The 27,095-nt window shown below is 46.8% G+C and overlaps 1 protein-coding gene across 1 annotated transcript in view; it reads left to right on the top strand.

Annotated features, from left to right (window-relative positions):
* Window positions 1-23,744, top strand: part of GANAB (glucosidase II alpha subunit) — a 62,213-nt gene extending 38,469 nt beyond the window's left edge. Inside the window, exons 10-25 of the mRNA XM_060254232.1 lie at window positions 654-834; window positions 3,458-3,611; window positions 5,255-5,490; window positions 6,183-6,309; window positions 8,593-8,672; window positions 8,784-8,927; window positions 10,450-10,546; window positions 11,466-11,567; window positions 11,704-11,947; window positions 13,071-13,135; window positions 14,035-14,111; window positions 15,977-16,051; window positions 17,078-17,191; window positions 17,283-17,395; window positions 18,667-18,767; window positions 22,118-23,744. Of these exons, the coding sequence (XP_060110215.1) occupies window positions 654-834; window positions 3,458-3,611; window positions 5,255-5,490; window positions 6,183-6,309; window positions 8,593-8,672; window positions 8,784-8,927; window positions 10,450-10,546; window positions 11,466-11,567; window positions 11,704-11,947; window positions 13,071-13,135; window positions 14,035-14,111; window positions 15,977-16,051; window positions 17,078-17,191; window positions 17,283-17,395; window positions 18,667-18,767; window positions 22,118-22,224 (2,017 nt within the window). The 3' untranslated portion in view covers window positions 22,225-23,744. The remainder of the gene's footprint in view (window positions 1-653; window positions 835-3,457; window positions 3,612-5,254; window positions 5,491-6,182; window positions 6,310-8,592; window positions 8,673-8,783; window positions 8,928-10,449; window positions 10,547-11,465; window positions 11,568-11,703; window positions 11,948-13,070; window positions 13,136-14,034; window positions 14,112-15,976; window positions 16,052-17,077; window positions 17,192-17,282; window positions 17,396-18,666; window positions 18,768-22,117) is intronic.
* Window positions 23,745-27,095: the final 3,351 nt, after the last annotated feature.

Below are 27,095 nucleotides of genomic sequence, written 5' to 3' on the forward strand. Positions count from 1 at the left end.
TTTGCATTTTGTTGGCTGCCTTGAAATTTATATTGAAGGGTCTTGAATCATGAAATAAGCAGGGGTCCTCAGCCATTTTCCACCTGTGCGCATCCTGAGACGGTGATGGGCGCAGTCACAAAATGGCTGCTGTGGGAGGTAGAGCCAATCACAAAATGGCTACCTCAGGAGGTGGAGTTGCACACATACAAGAAGCTCACATTTAAGGGAGAAAAGGGGTAATTAAATAAAATAATATTAGAGCATAAAACCAACACTGTGTGGCAGCTGTTGCCAAAACAACTTTATTTTAATCTGCACAGCAATCAGATCTCCAGTGACCCATTAGAAGCTCTGCTGGCCTAGACTCCCAAGGAGGCTCACCCACTTTCTAAAAACATTAGGCGGGACACCAGGAAAGATGTTGGTTGGAGCCTTGGCACCCCTGAGTTATGGGATGTATGGTGTAGAAGGTGTCACTGATACAAGAAAGGGAGGGCTTCTAGTGTCCTGGCCCCACTGGTAGACCTCCTGATGGCATTTGGGTTTTTTGGCCACTGTGTGACACAGAATGTTGGACTGGATGGGCCATTAGCCTGATCCAACATGGTTTCTCTTATGTTCTTATGATGTATTATTTTCTGGCATTCCTAACTTGCTAAAACCTTTGTCAGGGGAGGAGACCCATACAGGCTGTATAACTTGGACGTCTTCCAATACGAGCTTTATAATCCCATGGCCCTCTACGGCTCTGTTCCCGTCCTCCTGGCTCACAACACCCAGCGCACCCTGGGAATCTTTTGGCTGAATGCGGCAGAGACTTGGGTGGATATCACTTCCAACACAGCTGGCAAGGTACTGGTGTGGATCAGATGTGGTTAGAGTGGAGCTAGGTGAGCATGGTGCCCAAAAAGAATAGAGATGTGAGTTTCTCCTTTTCCTCTCTCATGCTTTGTTGAGGAGAAGGTCTTATGGGTGTCTCAGGAGCACCTTTGAAAGAAGGGGCATCACATTTTTCCACAGTAACGGTGCAATAGTCTGTAATGGAGGAGAGCTCATTGAGATGGGGGTTGTTTTTAGAGGATTTCTTAGTGCAAAATTGATGGGAATTATTTATTTATTTTTATAGATTTGTATTCTGCCCTCCAATTTGGGCTCAGGGCGGATTATGAAATTATCAGTTTCATATTCACCCTGTACGGCCAAGAGACTGAGCTACAGATCAGGAAGTGCTGATTTCAAACTCAAATTCTGTATGGTGTTATCATCTCAGTGTTCCCTGATCTAATTATATAATAGTCCGAGCTTTCTGCTCATGACCTGAGTTTACCCTTAGCGAAAGCTGGGTTCAGGTAGGCGACTCGAGGTTGACTCAGCCTTCCATTCTTTCGAGATCGGTAAAATGAGTACCCAGCTTGCTGGGGAGAAAGTGTAGATGACTGGGGAAGGCAATGGCAAACCACCCCGTAAAAAGTCTGCCATGAAAACGTTGTGAAAGCAACATCACCCCAGAGTCGGAAACGACTGGTGCTTGCACAGGGGACTACCTTTACGGAGCTCTTACTCTAACCTGGATGGCCCCTGCTACCCCAATCTTGTCAGATCTCAGAAGCTAAGGAGGGTCAGTCCTGATTAGTATTTTGATGGGAGACCACTAAGAAGGTCTAGGGTCTCAGTGTTGTCAGGCAGTGGCGAAACAACCTCTCAACGCCTCTTGTTTTGAAAACCCCGCAGGGCCACCATAAGTCAGTGGTGAATCGATGGCAGAAAAGTGGAACTTCAGCTGTTGCTGTTTCTTTGTTGCTTTTTTTTAGATGGTTTCTTGTTCTTTTTAGAAGGCAGCAGAACCTCAAGATTCAAGTCCGGTAGCACCTTAAAGACCGTCGAGTTTTCCAAGGTTTCAAGAGTAATTACTCTGCTAAAAAGGAGATTCGACTTTTGAAAACTCGTACCCTGAAAATCTTGCTGGATTCTTAAAGTGCTACTGGATTTGAATCTAGGTGTTTATTGCTGAGTAACTGCTTCATTCATTGGGGAGGGACGGTGGCTCAGTGGTAGAGCATCTGCTTGGGAAGCAGAAGGTCCCAGGTTCAATCCCTGGCATCTCCAAAAAAGGGTCCAGGCAAATAGGTGTGAAAAACCTCAGCTTGAGACCCTGGAGAGCTGCTGCCAGTCTGAGTAGACAATACTGACTTCGATGGACCAAGGGTCTGATTCAGTATAAGGCAGCTTCATATGTTCATTCATGTGCTTTTGTATATGTTCATAACATGTTGTTGCTGCCATTATTACTTGTTTTGTGGAGATCTCACTTTTCTTCTTCCAAGCCATCTTTTATGGATAAATGGCTTCCCTTTATTGGCAAAAGGCTCACTTTGGATATAGTTTTGCTTTTGGCTTTACACTGACAATATCTGTTATCTTATGGATATTACATTTTTTCTTTGTTACAAAATGCCTGTAACTTTATTATAATAAAAAGTCACAGAGCTGATAGGAAACAGTTATAAAATCTCATCTCTGCCATAAACTCATTAGGCAGCATTATTAGGCAATAATGCTTAGTCTCGAAAATCGAAATGCTGTAACCAGGGCATTTTTTGTAGCAGGAACTCCTTTTCATATTAGGCCACACACCTCTGATGTAGCCAATCCTCCAAGAGCTTACAGGGCTCTTATTACAGGGCCTGCTGTAAGTTCCCGGAGGATTGGGTGTGTGGCCTAATATGCAAAAGTTCCTGCTACAGAAAAAGCCCTGACTGCAGGCCTGTAGTCATGGGGGGCCTGGGGGGGCATGGCCGCTCCATTCAACCCCCCTTAAAGCTCTGTGGCCCCTCCGTTGGTTTGAGACCTCAGGCAGATGCTGCTGATCCCCCCTGCCAATTAATCTGATGCTGCAGCTGCCACCTCCCTCCCCTCCTGCGGCTCCACGGCCTGTCACCACCCCACCTCGCAGCGCCTCCTCCTCCCTCCCTTCATACTTTTAAGGCCCAGGGAAGGGGCAGTGAAACTCTGCTCTGGGCTCTTTAAAAGGTGATACCCCCCCCCCGCCAATCAGCTGATTGGTGGAAAAACCAGTGTTGATCGGCACTTTTTCCACAGGTCGCTTGCTGCTGCTGGCCCCAGCATTGATGGAGCACTGGAGCAGAGCGGCCAGCCTTCTACACTGGTTTTCTCACTGATCAGCTGATTGGCGGGGGGGTGTCGCCTTTTAAAGAGCCTGGAGCAGCGCTTCACTGCCCCTTCCCTGGGTCTTAAAAGTGTGAAGGAAGGAGGGAGGGGTGGGGGGACACGGAGCCGCAGAAGAGGAGGGAGGGTGGCAGCCGCTGCAGCAGCATTTTACAGCCCCCCACCTAAAAATTTATCCACTGGGCCCCCCCACCAAATTTTTTCTGGCTATGAGCCTGCCTGGCTGTAACAGAATGGTCCCAGAAATACTGTGCAAACACGCCCCTATCCTGTTTCCACCCTTCTGCAGACGCTGTTTGGGAAGATGTTGGACTACATGCAAGGTGGAGGCGAGACCCCTCAGACGGACGTCCGCTGGATGTCAGAGAGCGGGATCATTGACACGTTTCTCTTGCTGGGGCCGTCCCCCAAGGACGTTTTCAGGCAGTATGCATCCCTCACGGGTGAGTGCGGGGAGAGGTTTGCATTACTTTGCTTCCGAAGGAATTAACAGCGCCAGTGTTTGTGATGCCCACTTGGGGGTGTGAGTGTTAAGTGACATCGCTTGTGACTTACGGCGACCCTATGAATTAATGACCGCCTGTCATTAACAGCCTTGTTCAGGTCTTGCAAACAGGAGGGCCTGTGGCTTCATTAAGATTGAGTCAGTCCTTCTCATGTTGGGTCTTCCTTTTTTTCTGCTGCCTTCGACTTTTTCCTTTAGGTTATGCAACAACAAATAAATGAACACAGTGTAAGAATGTGTACAAAACAAAGAACTACTGGTGCAAGGTCCATGCTGAGTTGGGGAAGAATGCAGCTTTTGAAGTGTGCACAGGAACTGAGTAGGTGTTTCAGCTGGCCAAGGCGGTAGGGCTTCAGGGCCATCTCCGGGGACCGGGTCCTGTGAATCGTTTCCTTTACTGGTGGCCCTTTGCCCCCAATGCAAATGAGAAAGCTCTCTTGGATCAGGAAAAAGCAGCTTGTGCACTGGGGTGAAAGTGTTGCAATTTATTTGTTCGGCACACCTTTAACTCGCTTCTTTCCATACAGTATGGCTCCAGAGCAGCTTTCAGTGTACAGAAAATACAAAAGACAGTCAGATTCCAGAGACACACAGAATGAGGCAATTTCACAATAAATTATTTGCCGTAACTTACTAACTAACTTAGGAACAGGGCTTTTTTTGGTAGAAAAGGCCCAGCGAGAACTCATTTGCATATTAGGTCACACCCCATGACACCAAGCCAGGCCCCCCCCCCCCAAGACCTGATTATGAACTAGTTCAGAAGGCAGAGCAGGTGGTGGTAACAGCTCTGCCCTGGATGGCGCAGCCTCTCCCCAGGCAGAAGGCAGCTACCTTTGCAATCCCCTGCTGCTTGAAGGGTACTTGGTGTAATTGGTCAGCTGAGCAAAGCCACCAAGTATTCAGTGAAAGAGCCCGATGTTCACACTGAAATGAGAAGCTTAATGCTGTGATTAGAGAATGTAGAACAGGGTTCCTAAATAATTAAGCTGTCAAACTGAAGAAAGAATTGAAGCGTCATCAAAATCTAGAGACGTCTTTTTAAGAAAGCGGCTGCGTTGAAGCTACGCTCCTCAAGAGCACCCACCTTGTGAATTTCAGTTGGACTATTTTCAAGTTTGGACTTGTATCTTTTCATTTGGAGATGGGGTTTTTTGGTCCCATGGGATTTTCTGTTACTTTAAAAGACCCTAGCACTGCCGGCCTCTATCATTATTGTATTGTCTATTATGTGTAGTACACAATCCTTATAATATGTTTTTGCAAACTGAAAGATGGTGTAATACTTGGTGGCTTTGATCCTTTGCAGTCCCAGCTGCTGAAGAGGGGGAGCAGAGGAAAAAAGCTCAATCCTTATGGAACACTCCCTTCCCGGGCAGCTTGCAGAATAAACCCTGCAGGATCTGCCCATCTTGTTCCCCGTCTTCATGAGCAGCTGTAGAAAAACAGCTTGTGCAATCTAAGACAAAGCAAGCAAACTCTCTGTTACAGTGCAGAATTTGGAAACGTGTTAAGCCCAGAGCACAATTGCTGGCTGAGGCAGATACCGACTGAGGTCTGATCCGGTCCCCTCTTGTTCAGGCACCCAGGCCCTCCCTCCGCTCTTTGCCCTGGCCTATCACCAGAGCCGCTGGAACTACAACGACGAGGATGACGTGAGCGCCGTGGACAGCGGCTTTGACGAGCACGACATCCCCTATGACGTCATCTGGCTTGACATCGAGCATGCTGACGGCAAGCGCTACTTCACGTGGGATCCCAACAAGTTCCCCCATCCCCGGGAAATGCTGCAGCGGCTGGCAGACAGAAGGCGCAAGGTAGGACTGTGAGAACCTGCTGTATGTCAAGTCAGCCCATCGAGAACCAGCACTGTTTCCTTTTCACTGTCAGGAGGCCCCCCCAAACATCTTGGTCTTTCCCCCAGTACCTGAGATCCTTCAGTGATATTTCTAACATGTTGTACAACCTCTTCCCAAAATGCTTTGATTATTGGGCAATAAATGCAGCAGTGTGAAGAGCAATATATACTTTGGGAGCTTTTCCAACAATATGGTTAGATATCTTTTGAGATAGTTGTGAGGTAGTGATACCCATTGGTATACTGATTGGCATTGCTTTTTTCATAGGAAATGTTTTAAATAAATATAAAGGCAACTTCTGTTAAAATCGGGGTGGGGGGTGAGGAGGGGGCTGTGATTGGAAGCCAGGGCTTCTTTGCTCTACATAGCCTATAGGTCTCCCTGCTTGCTTACCAGAACCAGAATGAATTAGGCACAGTGAGAAGTTTAAGTTTATACTCCTTTGCATATTAGGCCACACTTCCCTGATGCAGCCAATCCTCCAAGAGCTTACAGTAGGCCCTGCACTAAGAGGGGTGTGGCCTAATAGGCAAAGGAGTTCCTGCTACAAAAAAAAGCGCCCTGATTTGCTCAGTTGGTCAGAGGCATGCCTCTGCATTACTTCACTGTTTCCTAACCCCACACATTTTGTGCTCCCTTCCTCGGCTCAGATGGTGAGCATCGTGGACCCTCACATCAAGGTGGACAGCGGCTTCCGAGTCCACAACGAGATCCGCTCCCGCGATTTTTACATCAAAACCAAGGACGGCAATGACTATGAAGGCTGGTGCTGGCCAGGTGAGGGGAAAGGGCTGCAGTAGGCTGGGGTTGGGGTGGCGGGGAGGGGAGGGTAGGGGGGAGATTTGTGGTCATTGGGTTTGATGGCCAGGGCCAACCTTGCCATAAACACGTGAAGTTGCCTTAGATCATTGGTCCTTCTAGCTCAAAATGGGCTGCCTTATCTTCCCCCATAACTCCTATTTGAGATCCTTTAACCAGAGGTGGCAGGGACTGAATGTGAGAGCCAGTCCCAGTGTTCTTAGTTTCTTAAGAAATGTCTGTCCTACCTTACCAGCAATGCATATCTCCAAGGCAGCCTTTGAAAGCTAGTTTGGCATGGTGGCTAGAGTGGGGTTCAAATCTCCAGTCAGCTAGGCTCAGATCTCCAGTTAACCATGAAACTCAACTTTGGTAGCAGAGTGGGGATGTGCAGCAAGCTTTGGTGGCAGAGTGGGGATGTGAACCCAGAACTCCTCTTGCCATCACAGTCTGACATGGTAACCAACACTACACCAGTGTTTCCAAACCAATGGGTCAGAGGCCAGCCCTCACTAATGACTACCCCTGCCCTTTGCAATTGCTCTCTTTTGTGTTTTGGAAACCAACTTCTAACCTTGGAAACAATATCTTTCATGTCAAACATTAGGTGGTATTTTTTTCCTTCATATACATGCCGATCAAATAAAACGTGTCCTGATGGTCACTAGAGCGAGTTTCTTAGAATCATTGGGGGATTAGTGGGAGTTATGGGGGGGGGAGGTTATTGGATTTATATCCTGCCCTATACTTTGAATCTCAGAGCGGTCACAATCTCCTTTACCCTCCCCCCCCCAACAGGCACCCTGTCAGGTAGGTGGGGCAGAGAGAGCTCTCACAGCAGCTGCCCTTTCAAGGACGACAACTATGAGAGCTATGGCTAACCCAAGGCCATTCCAGCAGCTGCAATTGGGGGATTGGAGAATCAAACCCAGTTCTCCCAGATAAGAGTCCGTGTACTTAGCCGCTACACCAAACTGGCAGAGGGTGGGCAGAGGCTGGAATGTAACTTCCATGTGCAAAGGATGTGTATGTCAGAATGCCACTTGCATGGGGTTTATAGTGAGGGCACCTGTGCCCTTTGTGTGATGGTTGGTGGTTTCTCAAAAACATCTGGGTAGCCACTGTAGAAAATAGAATACTTAACTAGACGAGTACCAAGGGCACAAAAAAAAAACTTGGTTAAGCCTAGAATGGGTCACAATACCAAGTAAATTTGAACTTGTGGGCCACCATACCGTAAAGCCTCCCAAGCTACAAAAGACAAGCAAGAAAAGGAGGCGAGAGGTGCATGCTAGCAAATGTGATTACTCTCACCCAATAACAACTGTTTATGTGACAATTTCTGATGTAAGAAAAGCCAAAGATATTTGCCTCAAGGAGCCTTTCTAGCCTGAGACTTTGAACCATAGAGAGTTAGAATGGACCTTCAGGGTGATCTAGTCCAACCCCCTGCAGGAAATTCACAAATACCTTCCCTCCCACACACACCTCCAGTGACCCCTGCTCCATGTCCAGAAGATGGCAAAAAATAACAACAACCCTCCAGGATCCCTGGCCAAACTTGCCTGGAGAATAAGAACATAAGAGAAGCCATGTTGGATCAGGCCAGTGGCCCATCCATTCCAACACTCTGTGACACACAGTGGCCAAAAAACCCAGGTGCCATCAGGAGGTCCACTAGTGGGGCTAGGACACTAGAAGCCCTCACACCGTTGCCCCCCCCCAATCACCAAGAATACAGAGCATCACTTGCCCTTGACAGAGAGTTCCAACAATATGCTGTGGCTAATAGCCACTGATGGACCTCTGCCCCATATATTTGTCCAGTCCCCTCTTGAAGCTGTCTGTTTGTAGCCACCACCACCTTCTGTGGCAGTGAATTCCATGTGTTAATTACCCTTTGGGTGAAGAAGGACTTTCTAGGCTTAACCATCCTAGGCTTAACCAAGTTTTTTTGATGCCCTAGGCAAACTGTGACCTTGGCACTCATCTAGTTCAGAAATATTGCTTCCTGACCCCAAAGTGGCGATCGGCATTTCCCTGGGTGTGTAAGAAAGGGCCATGAGAACTGAGCACTAATGCAACCTTCCTGCCCTCCTTCCCATGATCTGCCTGAGTTCACAGAATCTGCATTGCTGTCAGCCGGCCTTCTTGAACAAATGCAGAAACTCATTGGCAATGAGGATGAAGAGGATGAGCCCAAGATTTCACGAAAGGGTCTTCCCACACGTCTAATCTGTGCTTCACCTTCCTTCCACCCAGGCTCGGCAGGATACCCCGACTTCACCAACCCTGAGATGCGTGCCTGGTGGTCCAGCATGTTTGCCTATGACCAGTATGAGGTAGGGCGACCCCTTGTCCCATTGGGGGAACTACTCTCTTGGGCTGTGGCGTGACTTTCGCCCCCTGCCCTCTGCTCTACTCATGTGAGTGTCTTCCTTCCTTCCTTCCAGGGCTCCATGGAGAACCTCTATACCTGGAACGACATGAATGAGCCCTCTGTATTCAATGGCCCAGAGGTGACCATGCACAAGGACGCCGTGCACAAGGGGGGCTGGGAGCACCGTGATGTCCACAACCTTTATGGGTTATACGTGGTGAGTGTGGCTTGCTTTCTTCTTCCGGGTGCTGGGGCCCCTAATCACGACTCTAAATACTCTATGAAGTCTAGATGCTGCAGCTTTGGTTGAACTTGGAGCTGGCGGACAGCTTGAACTGGATGGAAGATTACTGAGGGCAGAACAAAATCCAGTTTTTTTCCCAAAGTGTGCAAACGGAGCAGATGCCCATAAACTTCTCATTATTCCTCATGCTTCTGAAATGTGTATAGCTTTTTAAAATATACTGAGGTTTTGTTAAAACAAAGTAGGAGTCCTTTAAGACCTCTAAAACCAACGAAGTTTTATTCAGATTGTAAGCTTTTGTATGCATGCACTCTTCATCAGAAAATGGAATGGGGTGCAGTGAGCAGAACTACATATAGCTGGTGGGCAGTGGTTAAGAATGCGCAGTGGTACAAAGTCAGAATCCAGTGGCAAAATGGTGACATTAACAGATTGAAAGAACATTTGGTCTAGATAGCGTTTGCGTGGGAAACCAATAAAACTGTAACATGTCAGAATGGGAGAATGATGGTGAGAGTGTCATAAGGCAGTAATTACTATCTGTTAATTGCTTTACTGCTTGCAAGTCTGGGTTTTGTTCATCACGGAGGGACGATGGAACCATTTAGGCCAGGGAGAGATTGAGATTCCCATCCCAGATTGGCCACAAAGTTTACTAGGTGACTTTGGACCAGACACCTGCACTCAGTCTATTGATGTGTGAATTGAGACTGGATGAGAGAGAGAGGTTCGTTCTCTCTCTCTCTCTTTTGCCATCAAATCAAGCTAACTTCTGGCGACCCCTAGTGGTGCTTGAAGGCAAGGGATGTTCAGAGATGGCTTTCCATCACCTGCTTCTGTGTCACGACCCTGGTATTCCTTGGAGGTCTCCCATCCAAATACTAGACAGGGCCAGCCCTGCTTAGCTTCTAAGATCTGGTGAGATTGGGCTTGCCTGGGAGGAGAGAGGCTCCATTTACGGTGCTCCTTGAGGGAAAAGCTCTGCCAGGTGTCAAAGTTCCATCCCTTAGCTTTTAGAAATAACTATTTGCTGATCCTTTCAGCTCCTGAGATTTCCACAGTCGCAGCTCGCCTGCATCCAAGTCTACCTTGAGGGCTAGAAACTTGCTCATTAAAAAAAAATTATGAAAGCTAATTATGAAAGCTAATTATGTGACCCTCTGAAATGGCAGCCTGAACCCAGCCCTGTTAACATTCTCTGTTCAGGGAGAAGAAAGGAACGGGAATAGTACGAAGAAGGGGGCTGCTGCTGATACAGACTCTCAACTAGTGTTCCCTCTAAGCTGAGTTAGCGTGAGCTAGCTCACAGTTTTTTAGCCTCCATCTCACATGTTTTTGTCTTAGGAAAAAATGGCCCCAGAGCAAATTAATTCATGCAGGAGCTCACAACTTTAATGCCAGTAGCTCACAAAGTAGAATTTTTGCTCACAAGACTCCGCAGCTTAGAAGGGAAGATTGCTCTCAATAAGATCTCTTTTCTCCCTCCCTCCATCAGCAAATGGCAACAGCACTCGGGCAGGTGCAGCGATCGGGCGGCGTGGAGCGGCCTTTCGTGTTGACTCGAGCTTTCTTTGCCGGCTCACAGCGTTACGGTTAGTGGTTGGGAACACATTGGCCCCTGGGAGACCAGGGAGACTTTTCAGGGGAAGGAGAAGGGAGGGCTAGATAAGAGCTAGAGTGAAGTCCACTGGCACTTTAGGGACTCAACAAGATTTTCGGAGTGCAGGCTTTCAAAAATCAAAGCCCCTTTTGCCAGATTCCCTGACTCCCTTTGTCACAGCTTTGACTCTTGAAAGCACATACCCCAAAAACCTTGCTGGTCTCTAAAGACTTAGATTTAAATCCAATAAATCTAAATCTAATCTAAATCTAAAGTGCTGTTGAAACAGGCTCTTCTCCTTCAGACCAACACGGCTTCCCTGTGAAACTTTGTGTACAACAGTCAGAAACACATTCATAGATTAGAAAGCAATTTAAAAGAGTAAAGAAATACAGCCATTAAAATATTTTTGAAACTACAGAGTGCACCATTGCCTGGTGGGGTTTTGGGGGGAGGGAGGCAAGAAATAGACGTGCCAGATGAGATGGGAACCATTGCTGTCCTCAACCAAAAGTCTGACGGAACATCTCTGCCTTTTAGAGCTGTTTGTTCCTGTGGCCATCACTAGTTTTAGTTTAGTTTATTTGATTTATATCCCACCCTCCCCACCAAAGCAGGCTCAGGGTGGCTCACGGTACACAGTAAATCACAATAAAACTGTTTAGAGAAACATTAAGTTAAAACAATTTAAACAACTTGGTGCTAATTTCCGTTTAGTTACAGGTGGCATTCTATGTTCTTAGACATCCTATTAGATCTTATATCTTGGCAGGTTCAGTTAAAAGCTAATTGGAACAGTATTGTCTTGCAGGCCTTGCGGAACTGGGCAAGGTCCCGCAAGGCTCTGATGTGATGAAATGGCATTTCTGCCTACAGTTCCTTCCCTACCACACTCTCTTCCTCTTCTGCAGGTGCTGTATGGACAGGGGACAACGCAGCTGAGTGGGACCATCTGAAGATCTCCATTCCCATGTGTCTAAGCCTCGGTCTTGTGGGCATCTCTTTCTGTGGAGGTGAGCATTGCCGTGCAACAGCCTGCTCCAAACAGGGCAAGCCCCTGCGTTTGTGGGTGTGAGACTAGGAAAGGAATTGAGCACCAAAGGAATATTAAAGTGTTTGCCATCTTTCCCTCTCTCAACCCGTCCCCAGCCGATGTGGGTGGCTTCTTCAAAAGCCCTGAGCCAGAGATGCTGGTGCGCTGGTACCAAGTGGGAGCTTACCAGCCCTTCTTCCGGGCACATGCCCATGTGGACACCATCCGCCGGGAGCCCTGGCTGTTTGGTGAGGAGAATAAAGCGCTGATCCGGGATGCCATCCGCGAGCGATACACCCTTCTGCCCTTTTGGTACACGATTTTCTATCACAGTTACCGGACAGGCCAGCCTGTCATGAGGTGAGCAAACTACATTCTTTCACATAAGGGTGAGAAGGTACTGGCTGGATATTAGGAAAAACTGTTTTACAGTAAGAGTTGTTCAAGAGTGGAACCAGCTACCGAGGGGGATGGTGAGCGCCCCCTCACTGGCAGTCTTTAAACAGCGGCTGGACAAAGGCTGATCGTGCATTGAGCAGGGGGATTGGGCTAGATGGCCTGTATGACCCCTTCCCTCTCTGTGATTCTAGAATTCCAGGTACGAAAGGGTAGAACTTGAAAGGAAATCTGATGGGTCCAATTGGCAAGTAAATGTAGGCGGAAGAGATGAAGCGTTTTGTCAAACCGCTCAGGTTTTTGTTTTGTTTTGTTTGGTAGCCATAAGGCCTAGAAACTTCCCTCAGGGGAATCTGTTCGTCTTGTAGCAATTTTGAAGAATTACTGCAAGATGAACAGATTCCCTCTGATGAAGCCTGTCAGAGAAATGCGTAGAGAATTTTTGGGGAATTTTAATTGTGTAATAAAATACATTTCTGTCTCATTTGCACCATCATTTTTGACCTTTTTTTTTTTTTGTTATTTCTTGCCCTTGCCCTTATTTTTTATCTCCTGACTTGATTTCAAACCATGCTCTGTAGTTAACCATAATTTAGAACCCAAATCATTATTTGAGCTTCAAAATGTACAGAAAAGAAGCCAAGGTTTATTTAATGTATTTATACCCTGTCTCTCTCCCCAATGGGGACTCAACATTCACCTGAGAGCCAGCATGGTGTAGTGGTTAAGAGTGGCGGGGCTGTAACCTGGAGAATCGGGTTTGATTCCCCACTCCTCTTCCTTCTCCTCCTTTCCTCCATTTTATCCCTACAACAACCCTGTAAGGTAGATTCGGCTGAGAGAGAATGTGACTGGTCCAAAGTCAACACCAGTTAAGCTTCCATGGCATGGGATTCGAACCTGGGTCTTCCTGATTCTAATCCTACACTCTCAACTACTATAGTACACTGCTTTATAGTTGCTTGTTTCATTCTTTTTAGAATGTGTTCATGTCTGTTCAGAATTACATGTGAGCCAGCCCACTGTGTGGGGAATTACTTTCCTATCTATCTCCCTCTTATCGACACCCCCTCTTTTTTCCCTGCAGACCCCTCTGGGTGGAATATCCCCAGGATGCTACTACATTCAGCATTGATGACCAATATCTTCTTGGTGAGTTCAGTCTATCCCAGTGGTAGAGAGGCTGAAAGATCACTGTCCTGCTCACTGCCCTCCTTGATCTTCCATCACCCACTCTCTGTCTTGGTTCCAGAGCTTTTTGGCTGAGAACTTAATAGCATACTTAAATTCTAAAGCTGTTTTGGTTGTGGCTTGTAACACAGGAATGAAATGGCAGCGCCAGTGCTGCAAAAATTATAGATCGGGGTAGCCAAACTGTGGCTTGGGAGCCACATGTGGTTCTTTCTCACATATTGTGTGGCTCTTGAAGCCCCCACCACCCCGTTGGCCTGCTTGGAGAAGGCATTTCTCTCTTTAATTCATTTCTTGAAGCCAAGCCAGCTGGTGGCTTGGAGAATGCAGTTAAAGTTGCTTTCTTTCTACCACTTCCTCCCTCCCCCATCTATTTTCCTCCCTCCCTCCCTCATGGCTCTCAAACATCTGCAATTCATGGGGAGAGATGGTGCAATTCATTGGGGAGGGACGGTGGCTCAGTGGTAGAGCATCTGCTTGGGAAGCAGAAGGTCCCAGGTTCAATCCCTGGCATCTTAAAAAAAAAGGGTCCAGGCAAGTAGGTGTGAAAATCCTCAGCTTGAGACCCTGGAGAGCCGCTGCCAGTCTGAGAAGACAATACTGACTTTGATGGACCAAGGGTCTGATTCCAGTATAAGGCAGCTTCATATGTTCATATGTTCATGCCTTGCGGCTCTCAAACATCTGATGTTTATTCTTTGTGGCTCTTGCTTTAAGCAAGTGTGCCATGTAGAAGTTAACTTCCATCTCTACAAATTAACTGAGGGATAAAACTTTTTTTTTTTAAAGCTTTTTCACCCTGCCCTGGTGTTGAGCCAGGTTCAGGGTCTCCTGTTCATATGCTTGTTTTCTTCTTGTAGGTGATGCATTGTTGGTTCACCCAGTAACGGCCCAAGGGGCCCGGGGCGTGCAGGTCTACTTGCCTGGCAAAGGAGAGGTGAGCAGGGCAGGGAGGGTGTGAATGAGGCACAAACAGAGATGGGCTTATGGGGTTTTGAATGCAAAGTGGTACAAAGTTAAAATCCAGTAGCAGAATAGTAAAATTGACAATTTTGCTATTATTTGTTAACTTCACTGTTCTGCTCTTGGATTTTAACTTTGTACCACTTTGCATTCTAAACCTCACAAGCTATATGTAGCTCTACTTACTGTACCCCATTCCTTGTCTGAAGAAGTATGCATGCAAACAAAAGCTTCCATTCTGAATAAAAGTTTGCTGGTCTTAAAGGTGCTACTTGACACCTGCTTTGTTCTACTGCTTCAGACCAACACGGTTGCCCACCTGGATCTATAGAGAATGGCTTGTTTCAGGCAGTGCCCCCCCCCCAAAAAAAATCATTTGCACTGACTGTAACTTAGAATCTGAGCTGTGGTTCGTGCTTCCAGATGTACAAGAAAACCATGGCATAGGGTTGATGTGCTTGATGTCTGAATGGAGTCACAGAGACACCCCAGCCTGGGCACAGAGAATGATAAAAATGTGGAGTTTGCTGCCAGAGTATGTTGTGATGGCCACAGGTGTAGACGACTTTAAAAGGGATTGGATAGATTCGTGGAGGAGAGGTCTATCAGTGGCTAGTGACTGATAGGGAACCTTCACATTCAGAGGCATTAAGCCTCCAGGGCCAGGAGGTAACATCAGGGGAAGGGCTCAGCCTCTGGGCTCTAGTGTTGGCTCTCTAGAGGAGCTGGCTGGCCGCTGTGTGAGGCAAAATGCTGGACTAGATTCGTCCAATCCGGCAGGGCTCTTATGACATTCTTAGGTCCAATAGCAGCCTCAAGAGTATGTGGCTTCCTGCAATGTGCTAAGGGAATGAATTCAGTCTTAGGCTGAAGGTTGCAATTCCATACAAAGCATGCTGTGTTTGTCGGCATACACAGGGCTTTCCTTAGCAGGAAGACCTTTGTGGATGAAGGGAGTGATGTCCATGTCTCTGTGTGGGGTAGGAATGGGAAGCAGGGGGAGAGAAGGAAAGGATGGAGGCTGTGAAGGGAGATCACCAGTGCAGGAAAGCAAATTATTTATTTATTTTTAATCGATTTTTAGGCTCAGGGCGGATTACATCATAAAAGACAATCAACAGTTAAAACCAATTAAAATATATAAAATCTAAAATTACGGACTGCTAAAATGGCAAATTGGGGAGCCCATTGCAGTCTAATGCTGATTGATTCTCTCCCCCCACCCCCTCGCAATGTTTATCATTACAGCTAGGAACTTGAGTTACTTTAACTGAAAGAAGGATAGCAGTCCACATTTTTTAGTCCAGTGGCACCTTTAAGACCAACAAAGCTACATTCTGGGCATAAGCTTTTGTGTACATGCGCACTTCAGCACATGAAAACTTATGCCCCAAATTAAACCTTTGTTGGTCTTAAAGATGCCACTAGACTCAAAAGTTCTTTCGGTTGCTTCAGACCAGAGATCCCAAACCCCCAGGCCATGGACCAGTACCGGGCCGTGGCCTGTTAGCAACTGGGCCGTGAGTTGTATAATTATTTCATTATATATTGTAATGTAATAATAGCAATAAGGTGCACAGTTGTATCATCCTGAAACCATCCCCTTCCCCCTGATCCATGGAAAAATTGTCTTCCACGAAACCGGTCCCTGGTGCCAAAAAGGTTGGGGACCGCTGAACAAGCCTACCCACCTGAAGCAGTCCAAATTGTGTGCCTGCTGTGAGATTGTGTTTGTATAACCAAAATACCCTGCTGTATAAAGTCCTTGTCTTTCACCTCTCCCCTGTTAATTTTTTTTAATGGAAAACTTCTTGCTAATGCTTCCCTTTTCCCCTTCAGGTCTGGTATGATGCCCGCACCCACCAGAAGCTTCATGCTCCTCAGACCCTCTATTTAACAGTCACCATGAACAGCGTAAGTCAGAGAAGGGACTGTTTCGTCAGGGAGGGACTGCAGCTTGGGGTAGAGCATAGACAGCTTCAAGAGGGGATTGGATAAACATCTGGGGCTATTAGTCACAGCATATTGATGGAACTCTCTGTCTGGGGCAGTGATGCTCTGTATTCTTGGTGCTTGGGAGGGGCAACAGTGGGAGGACTTCTAGTGTCCTGGCCTCACTGATGGACCTCCTGATGGCACATGGTTTTTTTGGCCACTGTGTGACACAGAGTGTTGGACTGGATGGGCCATTGACCTGATCCAACATCGCTTCTTTTATGTTCTTATCTGCTTTGCATTCAGAAAGTTGTATATCGTATCGTATACCTTTATGAGCATATCAGCAATCACAAAATAAATAATAATCCAATCCATAAAATATAGAATCGATAAAATGTATAACTTTGCACAGAAAATTCATGGGAAAAGAAAAGAAAGGGAAAAACAGAAACAGAGTTTTCTTTAACTTTCTTTAACTTCCACAAGAAATTTAGCAGCTACATCAGTTATTTCAGGACTCCAATCACTCAAAGGGAATTCACATTTGAGATGGTTGTTCCAGTGACTTTTGGAATATATCAAGATAGAGAGCAGCCTTTTCCTGAGCATTCATAAAAAGGGCAGTCCAAAACTATGGGATCAATTGTGTCTAAAGAATTGAGGCCGTACGGACATAAATGCTCGTGCCTCAGGATCTGGAGAGATCTACCAGAAAGCATCCTGGAGGGGAATTCAGAAAGTCCCATGGTTCTTCAGTCCCTAGCATCTCCAGTTAAAAGGACCAGTTAGTAGGACATGTGGAAGATCTCTGCCTGTGACCCTAGAGAGCTGCTGCCAGTCTGAGTAGGCAGTACTGACCTTGATGGACCAAGGGTCTGATTCAGTATAAGGTGGCTTCCTGTGCACATGAGGGTGGAGGAGAGCGGGATCTTCCTGCTCCCTGATAGTTTTAACAATTCTTTAGATCTCACCCCGAGTGCTGACTCTAGCCTCCCTCTGCAGATCCCCGTGTACCAACGTGGCGGCAGCATCGTGGCCCGGAAGGAGCGAGTCCGGCGGTCTTCGGACTGCATGCAGAACGACCCTTACACCCTCTATGTGGCCTTGGGCCCCCAGGTAAGTGTGGCATCAGCTGAGTTTGGAGGTTTGCAGCCTACAGTTCAATCGACAGTGTTTTCCAATTTCCCCCCTACATTTCCCACCCCAGGGCACAGCGAAAGGGGACCTCTTCGTTGACGATGGGCACACGTTTAATTTTGAGACGAAGGGGCAGTACCTGCATCGCCGCTTCAGTTTCTCGGGCAACACCTTGACAGCCAGGTATGTCTCTGCTCCCCCCATCATTATAGCACTTGAAATGGTTTAATTTTTATGTTTTTATATCGTAATGTAATTTTATATTCTGTGTATTTACATGAACATGTAAGCTGCCCTGAACCTGCTTTCGCAGGGAGAGCAGGATATAAATTGAACAAAATAAATAAAAACGAACCTTTTGGGCACGCTGAGGTGGTAAACCTGCCTCCAGGCTGTGCTGCTTCAAACTTGCATGGGTGAATAACAAGCTGTACGCTGCATGGGAGATATACAGAGAGTCCCAATTGGTTTCCTAGCATGGGGCTTGGGGCACCTTCTCTATGAGGAAAGGTGAAAGAGCCTGGGACTTTTCAGTTTAGAAAAGAAGCGACCAAGGGGGCGACATGATCAATGTTCCCTCTAAGCTGCAGAGTCTTGTGAGCAAAAATTCTGCTTTGTGGGCTACTGGCATTCAAGTTGTGAGCTACGTCATAAATTAGTGTGCTCTGGGGTCATCTTTCCTGAGCCAAGACAAAAATGTGTGAGTTGGAGGCTACAAAATCTGTGAGCTAGCTCACACTAACTCAACTTAGAGGGAACACTGGACATGATAGAGATTTATAAAATTATTCACAGAGTGGAGAGAAGTGACAAGGAGCACTCTTTCTCCCTCTCCCAAATACTAGAACTTAAGGGCATCCAATGAAACTGGTGGGTAATAGATTCAGGACGGACAAAAGAAAATACAACTTCACGCAGAAAGTGATAAAAATGTGGAATTCACTGCCAGAGGATGTAGTGATGGTTGCAGGAATAAACAGCTGTAAAAGGGGATCAGACAGATTCATGGAGGATGAGTCTGTGAATGGCTACTAGCCAGCTGAGGGGAACCTCCACATTCAGAGGCCCAAAGCCTCTGAATCCCAGAGCCAGGAGGCAACATAAGGGAAAGGCCTTGGCCTCCAGGTCCTGTTGATGTCCATGCAGAGGAACTGGTTGACAACTATGTAAGACAGGATGCTGGACTAGATGGATGATGGGTCTGATCCAGATCTCTTATGTTCATGTGCAGCTGATGGCTCCATGGCTGCAAGTATAGGGAATGGTATTTTCTCTGCCTGAGCATTGCTGCCCGCCATAGGGACAATGCGAAGCTTAGAAGTACCAGTGGTCTGACTTCTGTATAAGACAGCTTTGTAGGGCTTGTGCCTTTAGCAGTCTGTCACTCCCATTCCAGGTAATGACCACATCATTGCTAATCTCTTACCCTTTTTCTATCTTCTCCCTCCTTCCAGTTCTGCAGATCCTAAGGGCAGCTATGAAACTTCAGCATGGATCGAAAGGGTGGTAATCCTGGGAGCTGGGAAACCAGCAGCCGTGTTCCTCAAACAAGCTGGTGAGTGGCTTACTGTGGACATAAAGCAACCAAATTTCCTGATACCATGGCCTTTTTCTTTTTTTTTAGACAGATCATGAGAAGGAGGGCAGGAAGGGTTGCATCAGTGCTTAGTTCTTGTGGCCCTTTCTTACACACCCACTTTCGGGTCAGTCGGCAGTTTTTCTCAACACTTTCGGGTCAGTCGGCAGTTTTTCTCGACCAATTTTTCCAGGGATTCTGGAGGGGGTTTTGCCATCTTCTGGGCATGGAGCAAGGGTCACTGGGGATGTATGTAGTGGGGGGGGGGAGGTAATTGTGAAGTTTCTGCATTGTGCAGGGGGTTGGACTAGATGACCCTGGAGGTCCTTTCCAGCTCTATGGTTCTACAAATAAGACTAGGTTAGCCTGGTTCAAAGAGTGGCACTGTGCCGGAACCACTGTGCATATTTCAGGCATGAGGTTATATCTTCCCAGTCCTGGGAAGTCACCTTTGAGATCACATATGAAAATGACATACTTTTGGCTTTCAGGAAGCAAGTCCACTTTGAGGACAGTGATTAATGTGTAGACTCAGATACTTGGCACACTGTTGAGGAAGTTGCCTGAATATCCCACATCAAGCAAATCATCTACAATAAGCCACAGTTCTAAAGCTGAAGGAAGCAGCTTTCGTGTCACTAGCAACTTCAGTGGTTTTACAAGAAGCATCCTGTGTTCTCTCACCCAGCCGTTGCACCGCCTCCACCGAGGGTGGATGCTTTTTGCACAGATCAACCCTCTTCGACAGATTAAAGATCACCTATTGGGCACTGCTTCCAATTTAAGTGGATTTTCTACCAGACAGTAGACTTTGTTTGTTGGAAACTCCAAATCTGGCATTGCAGAGGACCTTTTTGACAGGCAGGCCAGAAATGGCTGACTTCGGATCAGATTCAAGTGAGCCAGGCAGGGCTGGCCCTGCCAGTAGGCAAACTAGGTGATTGCCTAGGGCGCCAGCCTTCTTGGGGTGCCAAATTAGGCACCCCCATGTGACTCAGTGATGTTATCAGTGGGGGTGCGGGGAAGCTCCAGAAGTTATCCTTGCCTAGGGTGCCAGACAGTTTAGGGCGAGCCCTGGAGCTAGGTCAGGAGATGTACATCTTAAAGATCAAATGTGAATAAGAATATATAGCAAAAAAAGTGTAAATCCAGATCCATACTTCATGACTCCTCCTCTCAGTGGGCTCAGATCACTATTTGGAGAGTTTATTTACTTCATTGTACCTTTTTCTCCAATAAGGACCCAAAGCAGCTTAGCGTTATTCCGTCCCCTTCAGTTTAAACCTAATAGCAGCCCTGTGAGGTGAGTCAGACGGAGTGTGAGATGGGGCCCAAGGTCACTCAAAGGGCACATGTGGAGATTTAAAACTGGGTCTTCCAGATCCTCTAACCACAGTGCCACATTGGTTCTCAGGTTTGTCTCCCATTCAGACAAATTCCTGAGGAGTTGCCATCTTCTTCCGTTTCAGCAAGACCAAAGAAGAGTTTTGTAGCACCTGAAAGAATTACCGTGGCAGAAAGTTGCATGGGCTGGAGCACACTTAATCAGATGCATGAACCTGTACCATGAGTTGGCAGATGAGCACTTGTGTGCCTGGGTAGTTATTGGTTACATGCGTGTAGAATTGGTGTCACAGCTGACTTAAGGTGACTCTGGAGAGTTTTCAAGACAAGAGACACTCAGAATAGGGTTGCCACTTGTGTAGCAACCTCAAACTTCCTTGGTTGTTTCTTCTCCAAATACTAACTAGCACCGACCCTGCTAAGCTTCCAAGATCCAACGAGATCAGGCTAGCCTGGCACATCCTGGTTGGGGCTATAACAGTTATAAATAAGCATAATTGTAAAATGTGAGATCATAAGCAATGCTTTCTCTAAGCCAGGGGTGGCCAAACTTGCTTAAGGTAAGAGCCACATAGAATAAACATCAGATGTTTGAGAGCCACAAGACATGAACGTCAGATGTTTGAGAGCTGCAAGAGATGGAAGGAAGGAAGGCAGGCAAACAGATGAAGATGATATTGGATTTATATCCCGCCCTCCACTCCGAATTTCAGAGTCTCAAAGTGGCTCATAATCTCCTTTTTCTTCCTCCCCCACAATAGACACCCTGTGAGGTGGGTGGGGCTTAGAGGGTGGGTGGGGCTGAGAGGACCCAAGGCCATTCCAGCAGGTGCAAGTGGAGGAGTGAGACATCAAACCTGGTTCTCTCAGATAAGAGTCTGCACACTTAACCACTACACCAAACTGGCTGGAGGGAAGAGAGGAGGGAGAGGTGGAAATTAAGCAACTTTAACTTTAAATACATTCTCCAAGCCAGCCAACGGGGCAGAGGGGGCTTGGAGAGCCACACAATATGTGTGAAAGAGCCACATGTGGCTCCCGAGCCACAGTTTGGCCACCCTGCGCTGAGCTGTGGAGTTTTGTGAGCAAAAATTCTACTTTTTGAGCTACTAGCATTAAAGTTGTGAGCTACTGCATAAATTAGTTTGTTCTGGAGCCATTTTTCATGAGCTAAGACAAAAATGTGTGAGCCGGGGGCTAAAAACCTGTGAGCTAGCTCACAGTAACTCAGCTTGAAGGGAACACTGATCATAAGACATGAGATGCAAAATGCAGCGACATTTCTATGCCATATGCATTTAGTTGCCTCCCCCCCACCCCCATTTACATATTCCCCTCTGTCCCTGTGTATCTGTCTGCCAGCTGAGGACACACTTCCAACATCTGGTGAAGTATGTTCATCTGTCAAAACTGTGCAGCAATAAATCCTTGTAAGATGCCACAAGATTCTTTTTCATGTGTGCCTGTTCAAATGGTTCAAATAAGGCCCAGGAGGCAGAACCAGTCCGTCCAGGGCTCTTATGTGGCCTGTGAGCGACTGATGCAAGGGAGGGGGGAACGGGGGGAGTCACTCCATAGCGGCTTCAGCACATCAGAACAAACTTGTCTGCAGCAGTCAAGCATCGTGGGAGCATCTGCCTAGCGCTGCACTGCTGCCTCTCCAGTCCACCGATGTGGGTTTTCCTCCGCACTCCCCTCCCAGACTATGATGCCTTGCAGTAAGGATACACCAACTCAGAGCTTACCAGCCTGCTGTCCTTTAGGCAGTTTCTACATGCAGTACTTGGCATAATGTTTTATGGCACACATGGCCCAGCCCAACAAAGTCATTTCTATGTCAGATCCGGCCCTCATAACAAATGAGTTTGACACCTCTGGTGTGGGTGAAATACAAGCTTAGAACAGTATCGTGTGTTTTGTCAGCTCATTCTCTGCGGGAGCATTATTCTGCCGGCTGTCACTTTCTCCTCTTCCCCTCTCCCCAGGTGCTGAGACCCGCCTGGACTTCACGCACGAGGCCGAAACCTCTGTCTTAACCCTCCGCAAGCCTGCAGTCAACATCGGGGCAGATTGGAGCATTTCTTTGCGATAATGCTACGAGGCGGGGGTGGGGGGGGATTGGACAGAAGAGGGGAGGGAGAGAGACACCAGCAGCGTTGGGGGAACTTTAGGCTGGCACCTTTCACTGGAGAAGGGTGCAGGAAGCTCAGCTGGTAGCTCCCCTCCTGCAGTGTCTTGGGTCCAAAGTCTCATAGCAGGCGGGCACGTTTGAGGAGGGGGTGATCCAGTCGCTCCCTCCCCCTTGCCCCCTTCAACCTTAGCTCAGACTCGGATTTTCGGGTGGTTCCCATAGGTTAATTTTTAGCAATATTTGCTGTAGAATGAGGAATCTCCGGGTCGAAGTTAGGTTGGTCTTGTTTTCCTTCTGCCTGTTTGGGGGGTGATAGTGGTGGTGAAGGAAGGAGCTCCTTTCTCTTCCCCTTTCCTTGACATGCAATACTGGGACCAGCTTTTTGAGTGGCTCAGCCTTTCCGAGGGGGGGGGGGGAGGGGGAATAGCTTATTCAAACTGCTTTTTTCCTGCCCATCTCTCCTTTTTCCTTGACCTCCACTCCCCCCCCCCCCATTCTGGCTGGAGTTCCAGACCAGTGTGTGGATTGATTTTAAAAAAAGAAAAGATGATTTACCTAGGCAAGGCTGCCTTTAAACTCCTTTCCTTGCCAACAGGTGAATGTATAGGGAGTCCTTCTTTGATTGTTTCCCTTTTGCCTCCTTTGCAGCCATGCGCCGTAACCCAAGGGGCAATGGATACGGCTTGATCATGACCTGTCTTATCCTCCCTAGCCCAAGTCCCCAAAGGTTCTTAATCCTCTCTCTAACACACACACACACACTCACACACCACTTCTTCCCAATCCTTTATCGTGTAGGGGAGGAGCAATCGTCTTTGTTTTTTTGGCGGAGGGAGGGGACAGGTATCTCTAGGTGTCAGTGAATCACTGTCGCTTCTATTTATATTGGGAGAGGAATGGAAGATGGATCATGAAAAATGGAATGGATGTTGCAGGTCGGCTACAAAACTGCACCCCGGATTGGGGGAGAAGCGGGAGGAAGGGAAATCGTAATATTTTTTTTTCCCCTGCACCAAAACTTAAGAAAAGGGGGGAGAAAAAGTGGGTGTACACAAGCTGCTAACAAAACGGGCCCCTCCCCTGCTGGAAAGAGAGACGAGGGGCCATCCTTGACAGGGGACCGGCAGGGATCTTTCCTCGGTTGCTACAGCACCTCTCGTCCCCTGCTTCTGGCTGTCAGCTCTGCTGCCCTCAGACCAGGCCGTATGGATTTCTTTGGTTGTCTTTGTGTGTGTGTGTGTGTACGTGGATCTAACATTCCTGGTTCTGGCCAGTTCTCCCATGTTGTATGTTTGCAGGCAAAGACTCAGAGCAAGGCTTTTAAAATTCTCAAAACTGTCGTCTTTATTGTACACACCCACACAACTCCCTCCCCCCGCCCCGCCCCTCTTGATTGTGATTTCATCTGCAAGTAGTGCTTTTACTGACTGGGTGTTTTGATAAAAGATGGGCGATTAAAACAAAATGAAAAAAACTCTGAAGGATTTTGTTGCCTTTTCTTCATTCAAATCACATAAACCTAGCTCCGGGCGTCTGATGCCTTTCATTCAAGTCACATCCAGGAGGTCACAAGTGGCCACTGGTGCAAAGGGTGCATTATTGTCATGCTGCATGGGCTGGCTTGCAGGAGCAGTGTGAGGAAGCAAATTAGTAGAAATGGCCAGTGTAAAGAAGAAGATATTGGGTTTATATCCCGCCCTCCACTCCAAATCTCAGAGCGGCTCCTCTACCTTCCTCCGCCACAACAGACACCCTGTGAGGGCTGAGAGGACTCTCACAATAGCTGCCCTTTCAAGGACAACCTCTGCCAGAGCTATGACTGACCCAAGACCATTCCATCAGGTTCAAGTGGAGGAGTGGGGAATCAAGCCCGGTTCTCTCAGATAAGAGTCCACACACTTACCCACTACACCAAACTGAGAATTCCTGGGTTAACCTGTATGGCTTGGCCTTCAGCAGTCACTCTGGAAGTCCTGTCTTTCCGCTTGACGTAGGCATAATTGCCACCAGATAATCTTCCAAGAGGTTTTTCCGTACCCCAAATATATTGTAGATATCCAAAAGATCTGTCCGGCCTGTCTAATATCATCTTGTTGATTTTCTCCTTTGGAAGGAGTGGCCCAGTATTTGAAGCACTACTGGCTTTGAATATACAGGTCCACAGGGCTTTTTTTGACCAGGAACACAGGTACTGCTGGCTGGGTGTACAAAAAAAGCCCTGCAGGTCCACATTCCACCTAGTTGCATGCATTACAGTTTGTTTGTGAAGGGGGATGCTTTGTGCATACTGCTGTCTGTCAGAAGGGAAAGCAAGGCACTAAGTTGGACCCCAGACATATTCTTGCCCCTTCAGTTTGGTTTTTTTAAGAGGTCATGGTTGGCAAAAAGAAGCATTCAGCTGAAAATTAGTTGTCTTGAAATTACAGTGTTTGGTCTGAGGGCGTGGAAATAAACTTTAAAGCACAGATCAACCCTTGGCACTTACCGTGGGGGTCATTCTCCTCTGAGGACAGGAGGACATCTTGGGTGTTTCCCACCATCTACCCAGGGAGGCAGGAAATAAAATTTCTTCTTCCTGTGGTGGGAATGTCCATCTCCTCAGTGCGAGGAACTCCGAGAAGCAGTCCCATATAACAGCCTTACTCTTAATTAAGAAAATAAACATTAAACTTGAACCATGTAGTACAACAATAGGAATAACTGTCAAGTGACAGATTAAACCATAGAGTAAAGTCAAAGAAAGCAAAGCAGAATAGGAATAACTGTCAAGTGACAGATTAAACCATAGAGTAAAGTCAAAGAAAGCAAAGCAGAAGAGACAAAATGGAAGATAGGAAGCAATGTGAATGGGAGGGCAAGATATCCTCCTGTCCTCAGAGGAAAATTACCCCTTACGGTAAGTGCCAAGGGTCATTCTCCCTCAGAGGCAGAGGACATCTTGGGTATCCCAGAGCAGTCATCTACGTCTTGGGTGGGACATCGCTGTCTTCCAGGACTACATATTGCAACACTTCTGCCAAATACTGCATCTGCAGAGTTATAAACATTCAATTTGTAGTGGCATACAAAGGTAGACACCACAGACCAAGTCGTAGCCTTGCACACATTGAGGCATGTTTGTTGAATGCTGCATTAGGAGCTGCGCTTCTGTGTTATGCCTGAAGATACCTCTCGTTTCAGAGATCAATACGCCACAGTAATGCACTGTTTGATCGTGTAGCTGATAACGGACAAACATCTTCCACCCCAGGTTGGGAGGAGTGATGTTGATAAACATGCAATCAGTCTTGAAGATGTTCTGTTCTTGTCAAAAAGGTCTTGCGAGACCTACAGTCCAGGGTGTGCCATAATTTTTCCTTAGCGTGCTCCAGATCTAGACAGAAGAAAGGCAGGTAGATTTCTTGTGATCTATAGAATCTAGAAGTGACCTTAGGTATAAACATAGGATCAGTGTGAACATATGAACATATGTGTTCATATGGTGTGGTGCACCATTGTGTCCTTGTAAAAAAACACAAAAGTCCCTCTTAACTGAAAATGACTGCAGATTTATATCCCACCCTGCTCTCTGAATTAGAGACTCAGAACAGCTTACAATCTCCTATATCTTCTCCCCCCACAACAGACACCCTGTGAAGTGGGTGGGGCTGAGAGGGCTCTCACAGCAGCTGCCCTTTCAAGGAAGAGGGAGTGAGAGAGTTCTGTGCTAAGCACTGTGTTCTAAGCACTGACAGAACAGGGAGCTCTTGGATAGGTGGATGAGAAACCCAGGTAGTTGGAGGAACTGGGTGGTTTTCTGGCTGTCGGACATCGACTTCTTGGAAACATTTTGTATCAGAAGGTCATGCATGTACATGGATACTCTGCTGTCTCAGGAAGACTATGATTTCAACCAGTACCTTCATGAATACCTTCAGGGTTAGAGCAAGGCCTAATATGAGTGCTCTGGACTGGAAAAGAACGTGCCCTACACAAAAATCTCCAATGAGATTGTAGAAGCAGGTAGACTCTGGTGAGGTCCAGAGAGGCAAAAAACTCTCTGGGCCAGGTATGGCCAAACTTGCTTAATGTAAAGCCACGTAGAATAAATGTCAGCTGTTAGACTCCAAGGATCTTATTTCTCTTCCAAACAATCCCAATCACCTTACCCAAACTATTACTTACTAAACTATTTTTCCAGAAACTTAACTCTATGATCAAGTTGTTTATCTGGCAAGGGAAAAAGGCCAGAATAAAATTGAAAATTTTACAAGACAGCAAATCAAGAGGTGGTCTTGCTCTCCCAGATTGGAATCTGTACTATAAGGCTTGTTGTATTGCATGGTTAAGGGAATGGTGTAAGCTAGATAATAAGAGATTAATGACTATTGAAGGCGTAGGTTTGGGAGAAGGCTGGCACAATTATATGTGGTATCACACTCCTGTAAAAACTGGACGCTTTTTCAGACACGAAATAAGATCCTTGTATAAGATTTGGGATGAAATTAAGCTGATGTATACTTATACTCCAAAGTGGTTATCTCCGATAGAAGCTCTGACTCACCCCAACTTGTATAATTGGGATAACCCACAAGATTATGCCTATTTGTTGAATAGCCAAAATGATTTGATTGAGGAAGAACTATCTAAGTTAAATTGGTGGCTTCAGTGTCAACTCAAATCAAGATTTCAGAAAGACAAAGAAAGGGGCTTTTCGAATAAACCAATTGAATTAGATCTTATCTTAGAGTCCAAGCAGAAGATAATTTCTAAAACGTATGATTGGCTACTTCAAGTTAAGATGCAGGATGAAGTTGTAAAAGAAGCTTGGATCCGCTGGCTTAAGGATTTTG

Source organism: Heteronotia binoei, chromosome 1 (assembly GCF_032191835.1).
Source record: "Heteronotia binoei isolate CCM8104 ecotype False Entrance Well chromosome 1, APGP_CSIRO_Hbin_v1, whole genome shotgun sequence".
Classification (NCBI taxonomy): domain Eukaryota; kingdom Metazoa; phylum Chordata; class Lepidosauria; order Squamata; family Gekkonidae; genus Heteronotia; species Heteronotia binoei.